At 46.7% G+C, this 18369-nt stretch overlaps 1 protein-coding gene across 8 annotated transcripts in view; it reads right to left on the bottom strand.

Moving 5' to 3' along the window:
• The window catches only part of LOC107147020 (S-adenosyl-L-methionine-dependent tRNA 4-demethylwyosine synthase TYW1-like), a 194855-nt gene extending 177217 nt beyond the window's left edge, over positions 1-17638 (bottom strand). For 7 of the 8 annotated variants that reach the window (XR_007342733.1, XM_048789877.1, XM_048789881.1 and 4 more), the window contains exons 1-6: positions 17481-17638; positions 16847-16977; positions 15048-15185; positions 12406-12507; positions 10613-10807; positions 9093-9377 (exon numbers count right to left, since the gene is read on the bottom strand). Coding sequence is in view for 7 of the 8 variants with exons in the window: in XM_048789877.1 (XP_048645834.1) it covers positions 9093-9377; positions 10613-10807; positions 12406-12507; positions 15048-15185; positions 16847-16977; positions 17481-17484 (855 nt within the window). In the remaining variant the exon portion in view is untranslated. The remainder of the gene's footprint in view (positions 1-9092; positions 9378-10612; positions 10808-12405; positions 12508-15047; positions 15186-16846; positions 16978-17480) is intronic. The other variant, XM_048789879.1, reaches the window with a different exon arrangement.
• Between the last annotated feature and the right edge of the window lie 731 nt (positions 17639-18369).

Below are 18369 nucleotides of genomic sequence, written 5' to 3'. Positions count from 1 at the left end.
CACGTGGCACAAAACAGCTCTTCCGCCAAGTGGCTCCACATTCAGTCCCAGGTGATGCTGCCATGGGCACCCTCAATGCCTCCCATTTAAAACCAAGCCTGATACTGCAGAAGCAGCATGTGGCCGGCTCACTGGTCTGCCTTCTGTGTTGTCAATAAAGGGACAGGCAGTCATCTTTGCCTTTCTTCCATGTGACAAAACACAGCCAGGCACCACAAAATGACAGCCAATAGCAGACCATACACAATTGTGTCCCAGGAGATCATCACTCCTACTGAGGTCACAGCCTTCTTAGTTTACGTGTTCTATGGTGCCTGTACGACAAGGAACCACGTTCCTCAGATCCTGTGCTCTGGCAGAGCAGCACTGGGCTAGGAGCTGTACCTGAAGGGAGGGTCAGGAACTGAGTCGAGTGCCTGCCTATAACACGAGCAGCTCAGTGGTCCAGTGCCCGCCTATAACACGAGCAGCTCAGTGGTACAGTGCCTGCCTATAACTTGAGCATCTCAGTGGTCAGTGCCTGCCTATAACTTGAGCATGTCAGTGGTCCAGTGCCTGCCTATAACACGCGCAGCTCAGTGGTCAAGTGCCTACCTATAACATGAGCTGCTCAGTGGTCCAGTGCCTGCCTATAACACGAACAGCTCAGTAGTGGAGTGCCCACCTATAACACGAGCAGTTCAGTGGTCGAGTGCCTATAAGTTGAGCTCCCTGAGTTCCAGCTCCAGCACCCACAGGGGGAAAAGACATCTTCAACTCACCTCTCCCCAACTTCAACAGAAAAACTTCTTCAGGTGAAGGCCACCTCATCTCCCAGTTCATGCACAAACTCTCAAGAATGCAGACAAGAGTGGCATCTGTGACACACTTGCTAACAACTCATCATTCTGCCAGCTCTGGTACAGTGCTTCCCAGCCACCATTGGAACACACAGACCCACATGCACGCTGTCCCGCTGCAGTTATCCGGGGTGATGAAGATCAGTACTGCCCATGACCCCACGTCCCTCTCTCTCTCCTGTCCAGTGGATTTCAGAATCTTAGACACAAGCAAGACACCGGGGATCTCCTCATCCATCCCTCATCTTATCCTAAACCATAGGTCAGTGAACACTTTCTGTAAAGGTCCAACAGAAACACTTCTGGACTTCAGGATGTGCACGCTCCATCCAAGCCAGCAGCTGTGCCACTCTTTTAACACTAAAGCTGCTACACAAAAATGTAGGAATCACCGTGAGGCTGGGATTGTGGCTCAGTGGTGGAGCGCTTGCCTAGCATGCACAGGGCACTGGGTTCCACCCTCAGCACCACATAAATGTAAAATAAAGATATTGTGTCCACCTAAAACTTAAGAATAAATAAAAGAAAAAAAAAAGGAAACACCATGGCTATGTTACCCGAGGCTTTTAAAAAAATAAAAATAAAAAAATCTGGCAGTAGACACTCCTCTACATATTCTTAAAAGCCTCGGAGTTTCAAGCAGAAATTATTAGGCCAAGAATTTACTACCTCCCAAGGGAACCCAGGTCACTGCCACATAAAAATTGAATCACACCCACCATTAACTTGGCTCTGCGACCTTGGGAAAGCTTAAAAGTTCTCTTCCATGAACAGTAAACACAGTTCATGTGAGGCATGAGAGCTAGAAAACATATTAACACATTCCCCTCCTCTTCAAAGGCTCTGATCCAGTTAAAGCACCACAAGGACACACACTATGAAGTGGTAAAGCTTTAAGGAAAGAACCCGGGAATACAGAACCACACAGTTTGGCTCGGAATCCATGAGCGGCGGCCTGAACAAGATGGCGCCTGGGCCAGATGTTAGGGATGATAAACTGGCCTGGCCAGGGAAGACAAGTGAAAAGCTGTTAGAGGTGAACAGGGGGAGTGCTGTGGTAGATATGAGATGTCCCCCAAAAGCTCATGTGTAAGACAAGCAGGAATGTTCGGGGTGAGAGCTGTAACCTAGTCTAGTCAGTGGATTAATACATACACTGACATGAATTAACTGGGTGGTGATTGTGGGCAGGCTGGGTCACTGGGGGTGCCTCTGGGTCCCTGGCAAGTGGAGCTCTCTCTGCTCCCTTGGCCACAGCCTGACTCTTCCCCCTTCCATGCCCTTCCACCTGGTGTCCTGCCTCACCTCAGGCTCAGAGCTGCAAGGCTGGCCAACTATGGACTGAAACTCTGACACTGACCAAATGAACTTTTCCTCCTCTCCGTTATTCTTGTCACATCTTCTGGACATAGAAACAAAAACTTAACTAAAAGAGGGAGGAAGGTGTGCTCAGACCACATGGATCTTACACATCCTGGAAGAAGAGGAAGCTTCTAAAATGATTTAAACAGAGAAATAACAGATTTGCACTGCAGTCTGGGAACACAGAAGATAATCTAAAGGAGACAGGACCGTGGACAGGAATAACCAGGAAGAAAGCACTGCAGTACTCTAGGAAGAGAAGATGCTGGCCTGAGTCAGAGAGGAACAGGAGAACAGAAGACTGGGTAGTCAAACTCACCTGGGGTGCAGCACAGACTCAGACCACCAAGGAGACCAGTGTGACTGGACTGGTCAGGAAGGCACAGAACAGCAGGATGAGAGTGAGGCAACTCCCAAGTCAGATCAGGTGCTGTGGTCAGGCAAGGAATGGCGGCTCTGATTAACACAGCACTAGGAGATCAGGTAAAGCTTCTGAGTTCTACTTTTAAGACAACCCTAAGTGTTGGTAAAGAACAAATGGGAAGAAGACAGGAAGGAGAGAAGACCTCTGACAGTCTAGTCAAGAAATGTGGCTTGCACTTGCAGGTGAGCAGTAGCGATGGAGGGAAATGGATGGATGTGAGCAAGAGTGGGTCAGAAGTCACTACGACCACAGGCCAACTGAGCCAGCACCCAGCCCAACCTCAACACGATCACTTTCACATCATCTACAGCTGCTTTTCTGATCAACGGCAGAGTGACAGTGCACACCACATGGCACACTAAGCTGAGAACACCAGTTGGTCCTCTACAAAGGTTTGCTGACCCTTGTTTTACACAGAGACAACCCGACTCTCTCAGAAATTAAATACAGAATGAAGGAAAGGCAGGAGTCGAGCAGGGCTCTTAGGCTTCCTTTTAAAGCAACTGAGAGAGTGTTTTGTCTGCTGAGAGAGCAAACACTAGGACGGAACAGACAGGAAGCATGGAAATGAAAGCTCCGTGCTGGACCTGTGCAGTGTGAGTGTCTTAGACAGGTGAGCACAACTTCTAGTGAGGAACAGCACATGCAAGAACAGCATTCAGGACAGCCCTAAGAGATGACACAGATGTGGGATGACAGGTCTGCAGACTGCGTCTGAGCCCTAACACTGTACGACACCACCTGGGAGAGACTGTCTGCAAACTGTGTCTACAGACTGTGTCTGAGCCCTGAGACTGCACGACACCACCTGGGACAGACTGTCTGCAGACTGTGTCTCAGCCCTGACACTGCACGACACCACCTGGGAGAGACTGTCTACAGACTGTGTCTGAGCCCTGACACTGCACAACACCACCTGGGAGAGACTGTCGAGGAGGACACCCAGCACCCAGCCCTGGGTCATTCCCACACTCAGAGAATGGATGGAGGAAGACGGCCTCCAGTAAAACGGGAAGAAAACCCTGAGGACCACACAATGAAAATCGAGAAGAGAGGGATTCCAAGGAGGGCCTCTGCCAAATGCTGCCGGACTCCAGTAAAATGACGAAGGATGATTACCAAGAGGGCGAGAAGGCCGCGTCAATGGGTGAGAGCCAGCCACAGGGCAGATCACACACTTCAAACCAGTGTCCATAGAAAACACTCACTCTGAATAACATGGTATTTTTTAGACACAATTTCAAACGCACCACTGAGTTGACAAAAATATGAGAAATCCAGATACCACACATGAACCACACAGGGAATCCCAGAAGGTAAGGGAGGAGCTGAGACTGGGCTGAACTTTGGAGACGCTGACAGCTACTCAGGACGCAGACAGAGAAGAGTCAGGACTCACTGCAGGGAGGCCAGTGAAGACCAGAGCCAAAATCCACAATTGAGAGGCCAAACCCTTCACACCAATTAGAAATAAATTACGAAACCAAATCCTTAACAGAGAAAGAATCTGATTTCCACAGTTAATACATCAGAATGTCCAAAAGTTCTACTTTTAAACAACAAAAAAATTATAAATGCAAAAAAAAAAAAAAAAAAAACCAAGGCCCCTTTACAGGGGACATTAACAGAAACTCTCTGCTATGTTTGAATGTGTTTTCTCAAAAACGTCTGTGCTGAAAACTTGATTCAGATGCAACCCTGTTGGGAGGCGGGACCTTTGGGGTATTCAGATCAATGCCACTACAAAAAGACTGTGAGAATGGACTCACTCTGTCCCCTTCCACCTTCTACCACTACGGGTCAGCAAGAAGGCCTTCACTAGACCCCACATACCAGCTTGATTTTGGACCTTCCAGTCTCCAGAACTGTTGGAGAACTTCTGTTTCTAATAAATTACCCAGTCTCAAGTACCCTGTTACAGTAACAAAAAACAGACAGACATTGTCCCTGAGGAAGCACAGATTGAATTTTATTAAGACTTAAAGTCAACTTGTCTTAATATGCTCAAAGAGATAAAAGACGTAAGAACGATGTTTTAACAAATAGAGAATAGTAACGCAAACATAGAAACTATTCAAACAAAACAAATTCCTGAGCTGAAAAGTACAAAACTTGAACTGAAAAATTCACTGGAATGTTTCAGTAAGAGATATGAACAAACAAAAGAATCCGCAAATGTGAGGACAGATCAGCTGAAACAGAGCCTAAGACACCTGTAGGGTGCCATCAAGAGAACAAACACACATGTCAGGGAGTCCCAGAAGAAAGGGAATAGAAAGACAAAGAATATATAGAGAAATAAACATTGAAAACTTACCAAATTTGAAAAAAGACAGGAGTCTAGACATCCAAAAAGCTCAACAATTGCCAAGAAAGGAATCAAAATAACATGCCAGAAAAAAAATTAAATAAACACAAATGAAGGGGTTGGGGATAGAGCTGAGTTGGCAGAATGCTTGCCTAGCATGTACAAGGCCCTGGGTTCAATCCGCAGCACCACAAAAAAATTTTTTTAATTAAAAAAAAAACACTACAAAAGAAGGCAATAATGGAAAAGAATGAGAAACAAAAATATGTAACACACAGAAAACGTGAAAAATGACAGAAGTGTTTCCTTACAAGTAATTACTTAAAATGAAAATGAATTAAACCCTCCAGTTAAAAAGCAAAAATACCCAGAATGGAAGGAGAAAAAAGGAAAACAAAAAAGGCATGAACCAACTCTATGTTATGTGCAAGAGACCAGCTTCAGTTCCACAGACACAAAAGGTTAAGAGTGAGAAAAACGAAAAAAATACAATCTATGCAAATATTGACCAAAAGAGATGGGAGGTGACTATCAGACAAAGTCAAATACAAGAAACGAAGGCCACTGTATATTAACAAGAGTTGATAACTAATTCCATCAGGAACACCTAACAATCATTCACACAGATGCTTCATCTCATAAGAAGACCCAAAACAGATGAAGCAAAACTTGGCAGAACTGACAAGAGAAACACACAGCTTTACCACAGCTGGAAACATTAACACCGCACTTTCAATAGTAGCCAGAAGAACCAGCAGGTTAATAAGATGCAGCGCTGGGAGGCACTCGATGCCCGAGAGCACCCAGTCCTGAGTTCCTTCCTTCTCAGCACTGCAGACCACCAGGGACAGTGACACAGGAAAAAGGGCATAGGCTGTGCAGCACTGTGCGGCAGGGAACCACACACACAGAACTGCCACCCACAGAGAGCAGGCCACACACTCCCAGTTCACATGGGACTCTCCAGGCAGATCTCGTATCAGACCAAAACACAAGTCTCGATAAAATTCTGAATTCGGAAGTATTCTGTGTATCTTCTCTGATCACTAGAGATAGAATTCAAGGGCATTTCAAGAGATAAAATACCTAGGGGAAAAAATTAACCAAGGAGGTGAAAGGCTTATACACTGAAAATTCAAAACACTGTTGAAAGAAGTTAAAGGCTCCCTAAATAAATGGAAAATACCCTGTGTTCATGGACTGAAACACAAATTACTCAGATGACAGCCTGCCCAACATAAATTACAAATTCAACTCAATCTCTTTCAAAATCCTAACAACCTGTTTTTCAGAACTGGATAAAGTTGATCTCTGAATTCATATGCAATTGCAAGCAGCTCCAAACAGCCTCCAAAAACAATGCTGCCTGCCTAGCAGTTCCCAGTTTCCAATCACACTGCAGCTCAGTCATCGATACAGTGTGGCCAAGTTTCCCTTGTGACTGAGAAGAGTGAAAAGAAAACCTAGCAAGATCAGCAGAGTAGAGCAAGTGGACCAGGAGAGGGAGGAGGGAAGAGAAGGGAAGGCCTGGTGAAGGAGACTGAGCAGAAGTCATGTGCAGGTGCCAACATGGCATGACAGACCTCACAAAGCATGACCATAAGGCACCAGCAAGGAAATAAACAGCAAGAACCTCAAGAAAGGAAGTCTATCAAATGGAGAATTTGCAAATTGCAATTCTGATAGGTGTGTCTTCCCAGGATAAAATCAAAACTCTTACACACTCAACAACAAAAAGACAAATGACCCAATTAAAAAGTGGGTAAAGAGTTGAATGCACATTTCTCAAAGGAAGTCACAGAAGTCACATAAGTGACGATAAGCACATGAAAGAAGCTCAACATCCACAGTCACAAGGGAAACGCAAGCCCAAACCACAGCAGGCGTCCCTGCACACCAACTTGGAGGGCAGGTGAAAAGTGGGAAGGTGGAAAACAAGTGTCGGGAGACGTGAGAACTCACTCTCCCACGCTGCCAGGGGACATGTGGAATGGGCACCAGCTCTGTAGGTCACGCGGCAGCACTGCCAGCCGGGCGCCTCCTGTGGACACACCAACGGAACTGAAGGCGTGTGGACGAAGGCTGGCGGCAGCAAGGTTCACCACACTCAAAGGCAGGAACAGGCCCACGGCCAGCACACAGAGGCCGAGGAGGCGTGGCACAGGCCAGGCACACGCTCACTGAGTACTGACCATAAGAACGGAGATAGTCCACACAGGTGATCCTGGGGAAGGCAAGTGGAGGAGCCAGACACAAAGGTCCCACACTGCACGACCACACTTACATGACTCTCCAGGTCACATGGTCCACAGACAGAAAGCAGACAGGGCAAACTGGGGGAAGCAGGGGGGGACTACCTGAGGGCAAAGGGTTTTCTTTAAGATGATAAAAAAGTTCTGGAACCAGATGTAAGTGGCAGTCATCCACAACTGTGAATACGCCTAACACTTTTCAACTGTTTACTTTAAAAAGGTTATTTTTATGTTACATGAATTCTACTTCAATAAAAAGGTTTAGAGTGAATTTGCGGTGGCGCACACCTGTAATCCCCACAACTGGGGAGGCTGAGGCAGGAGGATTGCGAGTTCAAAGCCAGCCTCAGCAACAACAAGGTGCTAACAAGCAGCTCAGTGAGACCCTGTCTCTAAATAAAATATAAATAGGGCTGGGGGTGTGGCTCAGAGGTCGAGTACCCCTGAGTTCAATCCCTGGTACCAAAAAAAAAAAAACAAACATGAACTGAAGGAAGGATAAGCAAATTCAAGCAAAAAGACTAGCTGGAAAAAAGGCAGATAAATGGGAGGTGGGGCGAAGGCTCAGCGGAAGCGCTTGCCTGGCATGTGCGAGGCACTGGGTTCGATTCTCAGCACCGCATGTAAATAAATATACACAATAAAGGCCCTTAAAAAAAAAAAGCTCTTTTTCAAAAAAAAGGCAGATAAATGGATCAGTGACTGAAGATGGGCAATAAGGGAAAATTTGCTTTTTTATGTTGCTTAAACACTAATGCTTCCAGAGTATGTTTGCTTATTTACAGGCACAACCTAGGAGAGAGAGAGAGAGAGGAAGATGCAGGAAGAAGAGATGCAATATACAAAGGAACCAAGTCCCTGACCCCACAGCACAGAGCAGACACTTGACTTCTGAACCAGGAAAGAGGACAAAGGTGGCACAGGGTAGGAAGACCTCACCGGGTTCCTTCCCCTCTGGTGGTTCCACAAGAGACATGGAAGAAGTGGTGGGGGAAAGGAGCTGTGCAATGACTTCTAGGAGGGTGAGGAGAACTCGCAGGGGAAGGGAGGGAGCCTGGTGGGTGCGTGGCTGAGCCTGTGGCCATGATATGCAGGGCATGGGAAAGGCACAAGCTGGCTTGCAGTGCGGCCAACAGTGAGGCAAGTGAGGGTGCTCACCAGAGCATGAAGTCCAAAGGAGGCCCACAGAGAGAGAGAAGCAAGCCGTTTCCACTCTCCAACAAAAATAGCTGAGAGCAAATGGGGTCAAGAGACTTTAACGTAGGAGCCCTGGCATGAGGCACAAGTACGGGTCACAGGAACCTGGATTACAGAGCTGACTACAGAAGGGAGAAACCAAGGCTGTGGAGGTATGAAGGCTGCCACTGCTGAGCCAGGGAGCTGGGCCCACTCACACCACAACTTGGCCAAGAAGAGCGAAGGCAAGCAGGGTCAGGGTCTTGAGTGGCTTCTGAACGTCACAAGTGACCAGGTGGCCAAAAGAAACAGCTGTGGAGAGGACAGCACGGACACAGCCTGTAGACATGAGTGTCAAAGAGACACTCAGAAACGTTCAGAAAGTGAGGGAAGAAACAGGTGAATCCAGCGGGACTTGCAACCTCTGCTTAGGTGACAATGGAATCATTTATGTCGCAAGGAACATGATCTGAGGAATAAGACGGGTGGGACAATCTGACTTCTCTGAGACTCCATTTGCTAACCTGCAAGATGTGTTAAGACTCTACCTATCTCAAGCAATGTGGCGATGGAAGGGGAGATACAGGAAAGATCCAGAACTACAGGCTAAATACAGCATGAGTGGGAGACTTTCCTTCCAGCCAGAAGCCCATGAACTGGTTCCAGGGGCAGAGGTGACGTTCGCATTTCCAGACGTGGAGGGAAGCAGTGAGCGATGGCTGGCCACATACCTCAGTGTCCCTGGGCTGCTGGGCAGCCAGGGCGTGAGGCTCTGGCTCCTCATCCTCTGTGCCATGCTGCTTGGATTCGCACTTGCCTCTCCTGCAGTTGCCCCCACAGGACGTCTCTCCTTTCTGAAGAGCCTGCAACCGGGAAATGAACCTGGTTTTCCAGGCTCTGAAGTCGGCCTCGATGCTGCCATGTTTGCTTCTAACTGCATCACAGTCCCCATCTCCTCGGGCCAGCACACGACGAGCACCAAGCATCCAGAGCCACTTATCAACATTCTTGCCAACCTGCAAGAACAGAGAGATAAGCCAGACGGCATGTGGGAGTCTAAAGGCCCTCAGACTGCTCTCCAGAGCCCAGGGCTGCACGGGGCTCTCGCCAGGGGCTGCTGAGGCACAGGGAACTGCAAGCCCTCAAAGGCTACTCTCAACCCAGCCAGGCTGCACTTTAGGTAATATTCTAATTCTCTGCGAGAAATTTTTTTTTTGACAAAGAAACAAACAAACCCTGTCAGTTGACAAAGTGTTAATAACAAAAATGAAATTAAAACTGCTGCTCTAAATCATGGTCAGAACAAAACACTCATTAGCAAAGCAAATGAGTTCCCAAAATGTAACAAAGCCTGTGGGGCCAAAGCCCAGTTAGTAATAAAGTACAAAGAGAATCAATTTGGCAAGACTCATATCTCACAAACTCCCTATGATCTGAAACAGTTAAGCTGAGGCACAGGGGTCAGCTTAGGTTGCCAAGGGGCAAGGCTACATGAATATTTACATACACGAACTTTCTCATTCTTAGTCTAATGCCTTTGAAAATACAAGGGAAAATCTACACTGTGATACAATGAAGGAAAACCAGGACTAAAGCAAGCTGAGTGCCCAGCACCACACACTCCACCCACCACAGACCAGCCAAGGGCCCTGAGGGACAGACACCCAGGAGCTCTGGTGACCCTGCAGAACATGAAAAGCCAGAGGCTCTGTGGCTTGATTTCTTTAAGTACAATGAGCAGGATACAAATAAAAAGGAACCAAGTTAACTTCATTTCAAAAAAGACCCAAGAAAATAAAACAAAAAAAACTTAATATTTTACTACAAAAAAGATAGTGAATGTTTATTCTCTATTTTCCTTTAACAATTAATGAGTTCACCTGTTTTAAGAGTTAGCTTGGGCAACAAACATCATTCAACAACAGAACAGGGAGCTGAGAAAGTCCAAAGACTCAACAATCTTCACCTACATGGCCTCCAGGGAGCCGGCAGCTCGGCTTGACGGCCCTCAGTCTACCCCAGACACCAGACGGTGTGAGATACACTGTATTCAACAAAAATTTATTGACAGCCTTCTACACATCAAGGTGTGGTCAGGGGACAAGCGCCACCACAAAGAATAACTCAAGAAATTTACTGTAAATACCAAAGTTTGTAGATTATGTCACGTACACATACACATGTATGAGTTATTGCTGTCCCTGTTTAAAATGAAAAAATAATTTGTACCCGTAATTTAACACAGACCCACCTTGTTGAAGTGGCTTGCGTAGGCAGAATTCCCCAGGCCAAACACAGCGTATTTCATACCCTTCAGGTAAGTTCTGCCAAATCGAAAATCACTGGACGCCTCTTGTAACCATTTGCAGAACCACTCTGCACTCTCCGTGGGTCTGCCATCAGTATACGTCGCAACCAGGAAGGCACAGACGCTCTTACTAGCAATCTAACCAAGACAGAGAACTTAGAAGGACACTGAAGGTAAAACTTATCTAAGAATATTCAAGATACGATCTCAATGAAGAAGACCCTTTGCTAAAAGGCTGGCACTCCTGTCACCTAACCTCTAAGGATAAGGGGCACATTCATAGATACTACTTATTTTCCAAAGGACCCCTTGCCAGGAACAACACCCCGCCTGGCTCCAACCCGTCTCCTGGCTGCTTCTCCACGCTCTATCCTACTTCTAGACTATAAGTTCCTATCATCTTTTTTTGTCATATTGGAAACAAAATCCCAGGCAGTCAGGAAAAAAATACAGAAAGGTCTCCTAAAACTACTTGAAAAAGTCGTACAACATAACTCCTCACAACCTGGGTTCCGTCCCCAGCACCTGAAACACAACTTTTTTTTTTTTTTTTTGTACTGAGCATTGAACCCAGAGGCATTTAACCACTGAGCTATATCCCCAGTCGATTTTTCGTTTCAATTTTGAAACAGTCTCATTAAGTTGCTTAGGGCTTCGCTAATTGCTAAGGCTGGCCTTGAACTTGCAGACCTCCTGCCTCAGCCTCCTGAGTCACTGGGATTACAGGCCTGCACCACTTCATCTGGCAAAAAACAACTTTTAAATGTAAAGTAACTCCACACTTGGTTCCATCACCTACCTGGGAAAGAAGCCTCAGCCCTTCTAGCCCAGAACCTCATCTGCCTGTCTCTTCAGAGTTCCAAGTCATGAGGTTAGACTTTGGTCACATGTTCTTACTTACAATTAAGGATCAAAGTTGGCTAATAAGTTTTCACAAATAATTTATAGCATATCCAAGCTCATCTGCACCCCAATATTTTCTTGTGGAGACGGATGGACAGAGTAACAACTAGACATTTATCCAGCAAAGGGCTGGCCAACTGTGAGACAAGGTCTCATGGCATTGCCCAGTCCTGCCAGGACTCCTGGGCTCAAGTGATCATCCCACCCGGGCCTAAGGGAGCTGAACCAGTAACTCCATGCCTGGTTTTTGCTGCTGATTTTTAATAAACTCTCATTGGAACTGCACTCACTTGTTACATACTGTCTACGGCTGTTCTGTGCCTTGACCATAGCTACGTGGGACACTAAAGATACTTCCTTTGAGACCAGTGCCATGGCACACACCTGTAATCCCAGCTACTCAAGAGGCTGAGGCAGGATTGCAAGTTCAAATCTAGCCTCAGCAACAGCAAGGCGCTAAGCAACTCAGTGAGATTCTCTCTCTAAATAAAATACAAAATAGGGCTGGGCACGTGGCTCAGTGGTCGAGTGCCCCTGAGTTCAATCCTCAGTACTAAAAAAAAAATATAAGGGAAGGAGGAAATTTCAAGCTATCCCACCCCTACCTCAGCCCAGAAGTATCCACCCCAACAAAGAACAGGCTACACCCCACGGCAGGATCAGCACACTACACTACACATTCAGGGCTTCTGATTCATGCTGAAAATTAAACTGGCTGAAATTCCTTAACATGAAAAATCAGATTTACTCTGAAGACTGTAATTGTCCCACATATCAAGAGGTCAATTAAATTTGAGTTTTTGTTCAAGAAAAAAAATAAGATGATTACCAACCTCTTCTACCAGATGATCATCCGGATCATATTCTTTCAGATTAATAACTGCCACTGGCAGATCTAGGGAGGTCACTGCTTTGGCGAGAATTGTCGCAAATCCCTAGTAAGGAAAAAAATAAAATCATCAGTAAGCCAAACAAGCACAGCACAGCCCTCGTACCTCTGCTGGCAGGAGAGCTCGGCACTCCCTGGGAAGGCTTCACTGGCGACTAGTATCTGCCGTGGCAAGCACACGGCACCCTCGCGCTCACAGTGTCCTCGTCACCCTCCCAGAGGCCACCACTGATCCTGTTCTCACTCTGAGGGTGGCACAAGACCAGACCCACACTGGCTGGACATTCCAGCAGCTCTGCCCACTAGAATGAACACATAAAAAGCACAGAAAGAAATGTGGGGTGTGACGAGAAGGGGAGATACAAACAGAAGCGGGCTGACAGGTGACAGCCCTAAAGGGACTCCAGGTCCGACAGAACCACGGACCACTACAACACAAGATGGGAGAGATCTGGCAGGAGGGAGCCAGGCAGTGAAAGTCCAGGTGAGGGAGGAAGGCACACGGGTCGAAGAGTGGAGGCGACACCAACCCCTCACCCCTGGCAAAACCCTTGCCAGCTCTTCCTCAAGGAAATGAACCAAACCTGGGAAAGATAAACTGCTAGCCAGATTTTGGCACCCAGGAAAACACCCTCCTCTTTTCTCTATGGTGGTCCAACACCTGACTCCTTGCCTTCCAGGACTGTTAGCTGAAACTGGTCATCCACTGGCACTACCATGCCAGTTTGGGTTCTGGGCAATATTAGAAAACAGTGATCATGACAAACATGGCCCTTGACCTCAAGCAACTCGGGGTCTAATGGAGACAGAATATACTAGGAATGAGAAAGGAGTACACCAGAGGGTGACTAGCAGCACTACGGAGGAAAAAATCCCCAGATGAGGGCAGAAAGCGCAGGACTGGAACCAGTGAGAGTTGGTATCACACATGAAAGGGTAAGGACAAAGAGCATACTGAAAAACAAATATTTAGTCTTTGTCACCCAGCACAAAGCTCTAAATCCCTTGGAATTCACTGTCTTGCCTCAGGTTCAATCCCCAGCACCGCAAAAAAAAAAAAAGCTCAGCAGGCACAGCTGTAGACAGGCACCTACCCCAGCTCAGCTAGTGAAGGCAGCAGTGTCAAGCCAGGGACAGCTGAGGACTGTGTGAGTAGCTAGTATGAGAGTTCAAAATGTTTTCCCATTATTGATAAAGACATACTCCATGAGCAGATGATAATTTAAACAATCATCAAGAATTAAAAACAGGAACAGCAAAAAGGGATTCAGAGGTAGTGAGGTGGGTGCTTTCTGGAAAGCACTTTTCATTCTGAAACTTCTTTGTGCCTGGATTTGTTACCATCTGCAAGGATTCATTTGTTCTTTTAAAAAATTTAAACACACACATAAAGAGGCTCTGAACAAAATATTTTATGCATAACATGAAAGGACTTTGTTTCAGCTTCTCATGCATTTCTCCCTTTCCTCAGGTTTCCCACCTGCGCTGCTGGAGGCTGACCTTGGTGAGAGGCTGCACTAGAGTCAAAGACGACTGAAGTGCTGATCACCTAAGAAGCATGCTTCTGAGTGAATCCTCAAGAGGGAAGTGGATCCTTCTTCAGTAGCAGACAGAAATAAGTCCTTGATTTTTTATTTTTTTTTTTTTAAACAGAGAGAGAGAATTTTTTAATATTTATTTTTCAGTTTTCGGTGGACACAACATCTTTATTTTTATTTTATGTGGTGCTGAGGATCAAACCCAGCGCCCCGCGCATGCCGGGCGAGCGCACTACCGCTTGAGCCAAATCCCCAGTCCAGTCCTTGATTTTTTAATAATTCGTTCTCATCCTAGCCCTACAGAAAATCTTTTTTGGGGGGTGGGTTGCAGTACTGGGGATTGAACCCAGGGGCACATTTTTTTTAGAGACAGGGTCTTGCTCAGTTGCTTAGGGCTTCCCTAAGTTGCTGAGGCTGGCTTTGAACTCATGATCCTCCAGCCTCAACCTCCCAAGCAGCTGGGATTACAGGTATGAGCCACCACAGTCAGCTAGAATCTTTTCCTAGAAAGCACTAAATAGCTCTGACCACCATAATGAAGAAGAAAGTGTCATCTAGACACAATTAAGAGAATATGAAGCAGCTCTCAGCTCTATGCATGTAGTACACATCTATTTTAATGTCCATCTTAAACACTTGATATTATTAGACATCAAAGCACAATTAAACAGGTGTGTGAACTGTGAAAGAAGGGGCCTGCACGGGTCACTACTGCAGTCATCCTGCTTTGACTACCCCCTAGTCCTGGAGCCACAAGCATCAGTCATGAACTCAGAAGTCTCTCCATCCTGCTGAAGCAGAAGCAAACTTCAGAATAAAGACCCTTCGTGACAATGACCACCAGACACCATCCATCAGCTTTAACTGAATGCAAGAGATGAGACCCATCCATTCACCCAATCAGAAAGGAAAAATGTATGATGGAAAAAACAGGGGAAGTAACTAAAGATAAGAAGACTAACTCAATCCAATGCCAAAAAATATATTTCAGGAATTTTCTTAAAGCGTCAAGAAATCAAAGGAAAAAAACATCATATAAAGTTCTCACCTTTGCTGTACCAGTCTGGGAACCATAGAAAATCTTCACTCCAGATACAAAGATGTGCTTCTTTGGAAGGGAGGCATAATCATTTGTCATCAGATCCTGAGCTGCTTCTGGAATAGATCTCTCCTGTGAATTTTTGCCCTTGAAAATAAACAAATGCACAAAATCCATTAGGCTTCAATCTCTTCCCAACTTCAGTATGGATCAAGATTAACACAGCACAGCTATTAACCCTCTTCATTATTTTCTTAATCTTTCTGGTTGTACTCCTCAAGTATTAACCTCTTGGTATATCTAGGTCCTTTAAAGACAACATCATTTTTTTTTTTTTTGGTACTGGGGATTGAACTCAAGGGCACTCAACCACTGAGCCACATCCCCAGCCCTATTTTGTATTTTACTTAGAGATAAGGTCTCACTGAGTTGCTTAGCACCTCACTTTTGCTGAGGCTAGTTTTGAACTCACGATTCTCCTGCCTCAGCCTCTCAAGCTGCTGGGATTACAGGCATGCACCACTGTGTCTGGCAAGACCTTTATTTTTTAAAACTATAATGATTCCCATTCCCTCAAGGGTAAAGCAGGTATGAAAGGGTAAAACTGTGAAAGAAGGGGCCTGCACGGGTCACTACTACAGTCATCCTGATATCTTGAGGGGACCTGGTTGCGGGAGCCCTTGTCAATACCACAATCCAAGGATGCTCAAAACTCTTACGCAAAATGGGTTAGTACTTGCATATAACAAAGCACATCCTCCCATATGCTCTAAACCATCTTTAGATTACTTATAATACCCAATACAACATAAATATTGTATAAGTAGCAGTTACACTGTTTTGTTTAGGGAACAAGACAAGGAACAATGTCTGTATAAGTTCAGAAGACAAGTTGGGAGTTCCCCAAGTATTTTCAATCTGTAATTGGGTTAATCCTATAGAACCCAGAAGGCCAACCATGCATACTTTCCTCTGCAATGTGTTTTATTGGAATAACAGTGGAAACATTTTTTTGATCCTTCATTAGTGGAATGCAAAAAGAGGACTACTGCTGCTTAAAAGTACAAAACATTTTTGTTTTTCTTATAAAAGATTTTTTATAAGAAATTTTTCATTACTAACATCTTCCTGTAGCTGGGTTTGATGGCACAGTCCTATAATTCCAGGGACTGGGGACAGAAGGTAGTTGGGGCAAGAGGATCACAAGCTAGAGGCCAGCTTCAGCCATTTAGTGAGATCTGCCTCAAAATTAAAGTACAAAGGACTGGGGATGCAGCTCAGTGGTAAAGTGCCTCTTGGTTCAATCCCCAGTACCCCAAAAAATAAGCAAATAAATAAAGATCTGCTGTATCTAACTCAGATAATAGAATAATAACTTATTCTCTAAAAACTTCAAGAAAAAGATTGTGAAGCTATTAGAAAATAATAATGAGACCGGAAGCTCTTTGGCTGGCATGCACTACTAGGCCCAGGATGCAGTCTCCAGCAAACACACACACAACACACTAGAGATCAAACATGAAAATGATTCAAAATTACTTTTAGATTTTCTGCATTTCTTCTGAAAGGCTTGGAAAATCTGCACTCTAAATTCTCTGTAAAATCTGATACCTAAATACTATATTAAAAGGGAAAAGAAAACCTGCTCGACTCACCTGTTTCTTTTTTTTTTTAGATATTTATTTATTTTAGTTGTAGTCTGACACAATACCTTGACTTTATTTATTTTTATGTATTGCTGAGGATCGAACCCGGGGCCCTGTGCTAGGCGAGCGCTCCACCGCTGAGCCCCAGCTCCGGCCCCTTACCTGCTTCTTGATGAGAATCTGGACACAGATCCAAAGGCTGATGCCGAAAGCAAAGCCCAAATAAAGGTAAAACCTGTGCATCCACAAGGACAGCAGAGGCGAGGAGAGGTCCCAGGCGGCCAGAGGGCGATCTAAATTCAGAACGACACGTTAGCCATGCTACTTAAAGCTGCAAGAGAAACACCCCCAAAGCCAGCCCCCAGGTTCACGTAGGGGACCTGCTGGAACAGCCCCGCAGACAGCGCCCACCGCGGCAGGCAAGACCACCGAGAGCCAGATCCGGCGCCAGGAGGCGACCCGGCGGCGAGGCCCGCGAACCGTGCGCAGCCAGTCCCCGCCTCGGGCCCCAGGCGCGCGCCGCCGCCGAGGGCTCGCGTCAGGCCTCGCCGCGCGCGGAGGGGACGCGAGGAGCGCCCCGAGCTTCGGCCGGGCACGACCCCCAAGGACCCCTCCTCCGGGTCCTGAACGTGGGGCTGCGAGGCCGTGCCTTTCCGCCTCGAAAGCGGATGCCGGGACCTCGCCCCCAGCCTCCAAGGGCAGAAGCGGGTCGAGCGTCGCGGCCACCGGGATCGCCTTCGGGGGCAAGGCCAGGAGATCCGCCCGCCTCCTCACGCCTCGCCGCGCCGGGCCTCACCCATGCTCCTCGGAGCCCAGGCCCTCAGGCCCGGAAACAGCTGTTCCTCAGCGGCCGCGAAGGCCAGAACTTGCAGCCCGGGGACAGGCCATGCCGCTCGCAGCCGCGCGGGACCTCTCCAGAGCGAAAGAGGCGGGCCGAGAGGGGACGCCAGACGCGCCGGACCCTGCCTGGATTGGCTCAGAAAGGAAAGGGGCGGGCCCAGCGGAAGCACCGCCCAGCGCTCTGAGCCGGCGCGCTTTCCTCGTCTTGCTCGTATTGGCTCAGAGGGGAAAGGCTCGAGGGGGGAGCACCGCCCAGCGCGCTAGGCAAAAGGGCCCGGGCCAGCGCTGCCAGTGGTGCTCGGATTGGCTGAGGAGGAAGAGGAGAGCCCAGAAAGAAGCACCAATCAAAACACTAGGCAGCTAAGCTCGGCTGGGAACGCGGCGGAGGGAGAACTAGGGGAGGAGTATTAAAAGACTGGCGTGTGTTGATGTTTGGGTCTCAGTTCCGTGACTGTTACAAGGTGCTGAGCAATCGTGGTTAATGTCGTTGGACGTACTGTTAAAGTACCTGCTTCACTATTTAAGGCTAAAATCATGGGATGATTTGTCTTAAAATACTTGACCAAAAAATGAAGAATAGGAAATAAAAGAAGGAAAAGTGTTGCCAAAAATGAAATAGGGACGATAGGAGTTCATTGCTTTTTTTTTTAGTCTCTATTGTTTGGTAATTTTTCCCTTTAGGCTAGGAGTGTAGAACGCTTGCCTAGCGTGCGCAAGGACCTGGGTTCGATGTCCAGCATGGAAAAGAAAACAACCTGAATAAGTTAAAGTGGGCGTGACCCCGGAACTCTGCGGTACTCTGCAACAATGGTGCTGCATTTCCATCCGGTCTCTAAACTTCAGCC

The sequence above is a fragment of the Marmota marmota genome, unplaced genomic scaffold (genome assembly GCF_001458135.2).
Source record: "Marmota marmota marmota unplaced genomic scaffold, marMar, whole genome shotgun sequence".
Classification (NCBI taxonomy): domain Eukaryota; kingdom Metazoa; phylum Chordata; class Mammalia; order Rodentia; family Sciuridae; genus Marmota; species Marmota marmota.
This window is presented reverse-complemented; position numbering and strand designations above follow the sequence as displayed.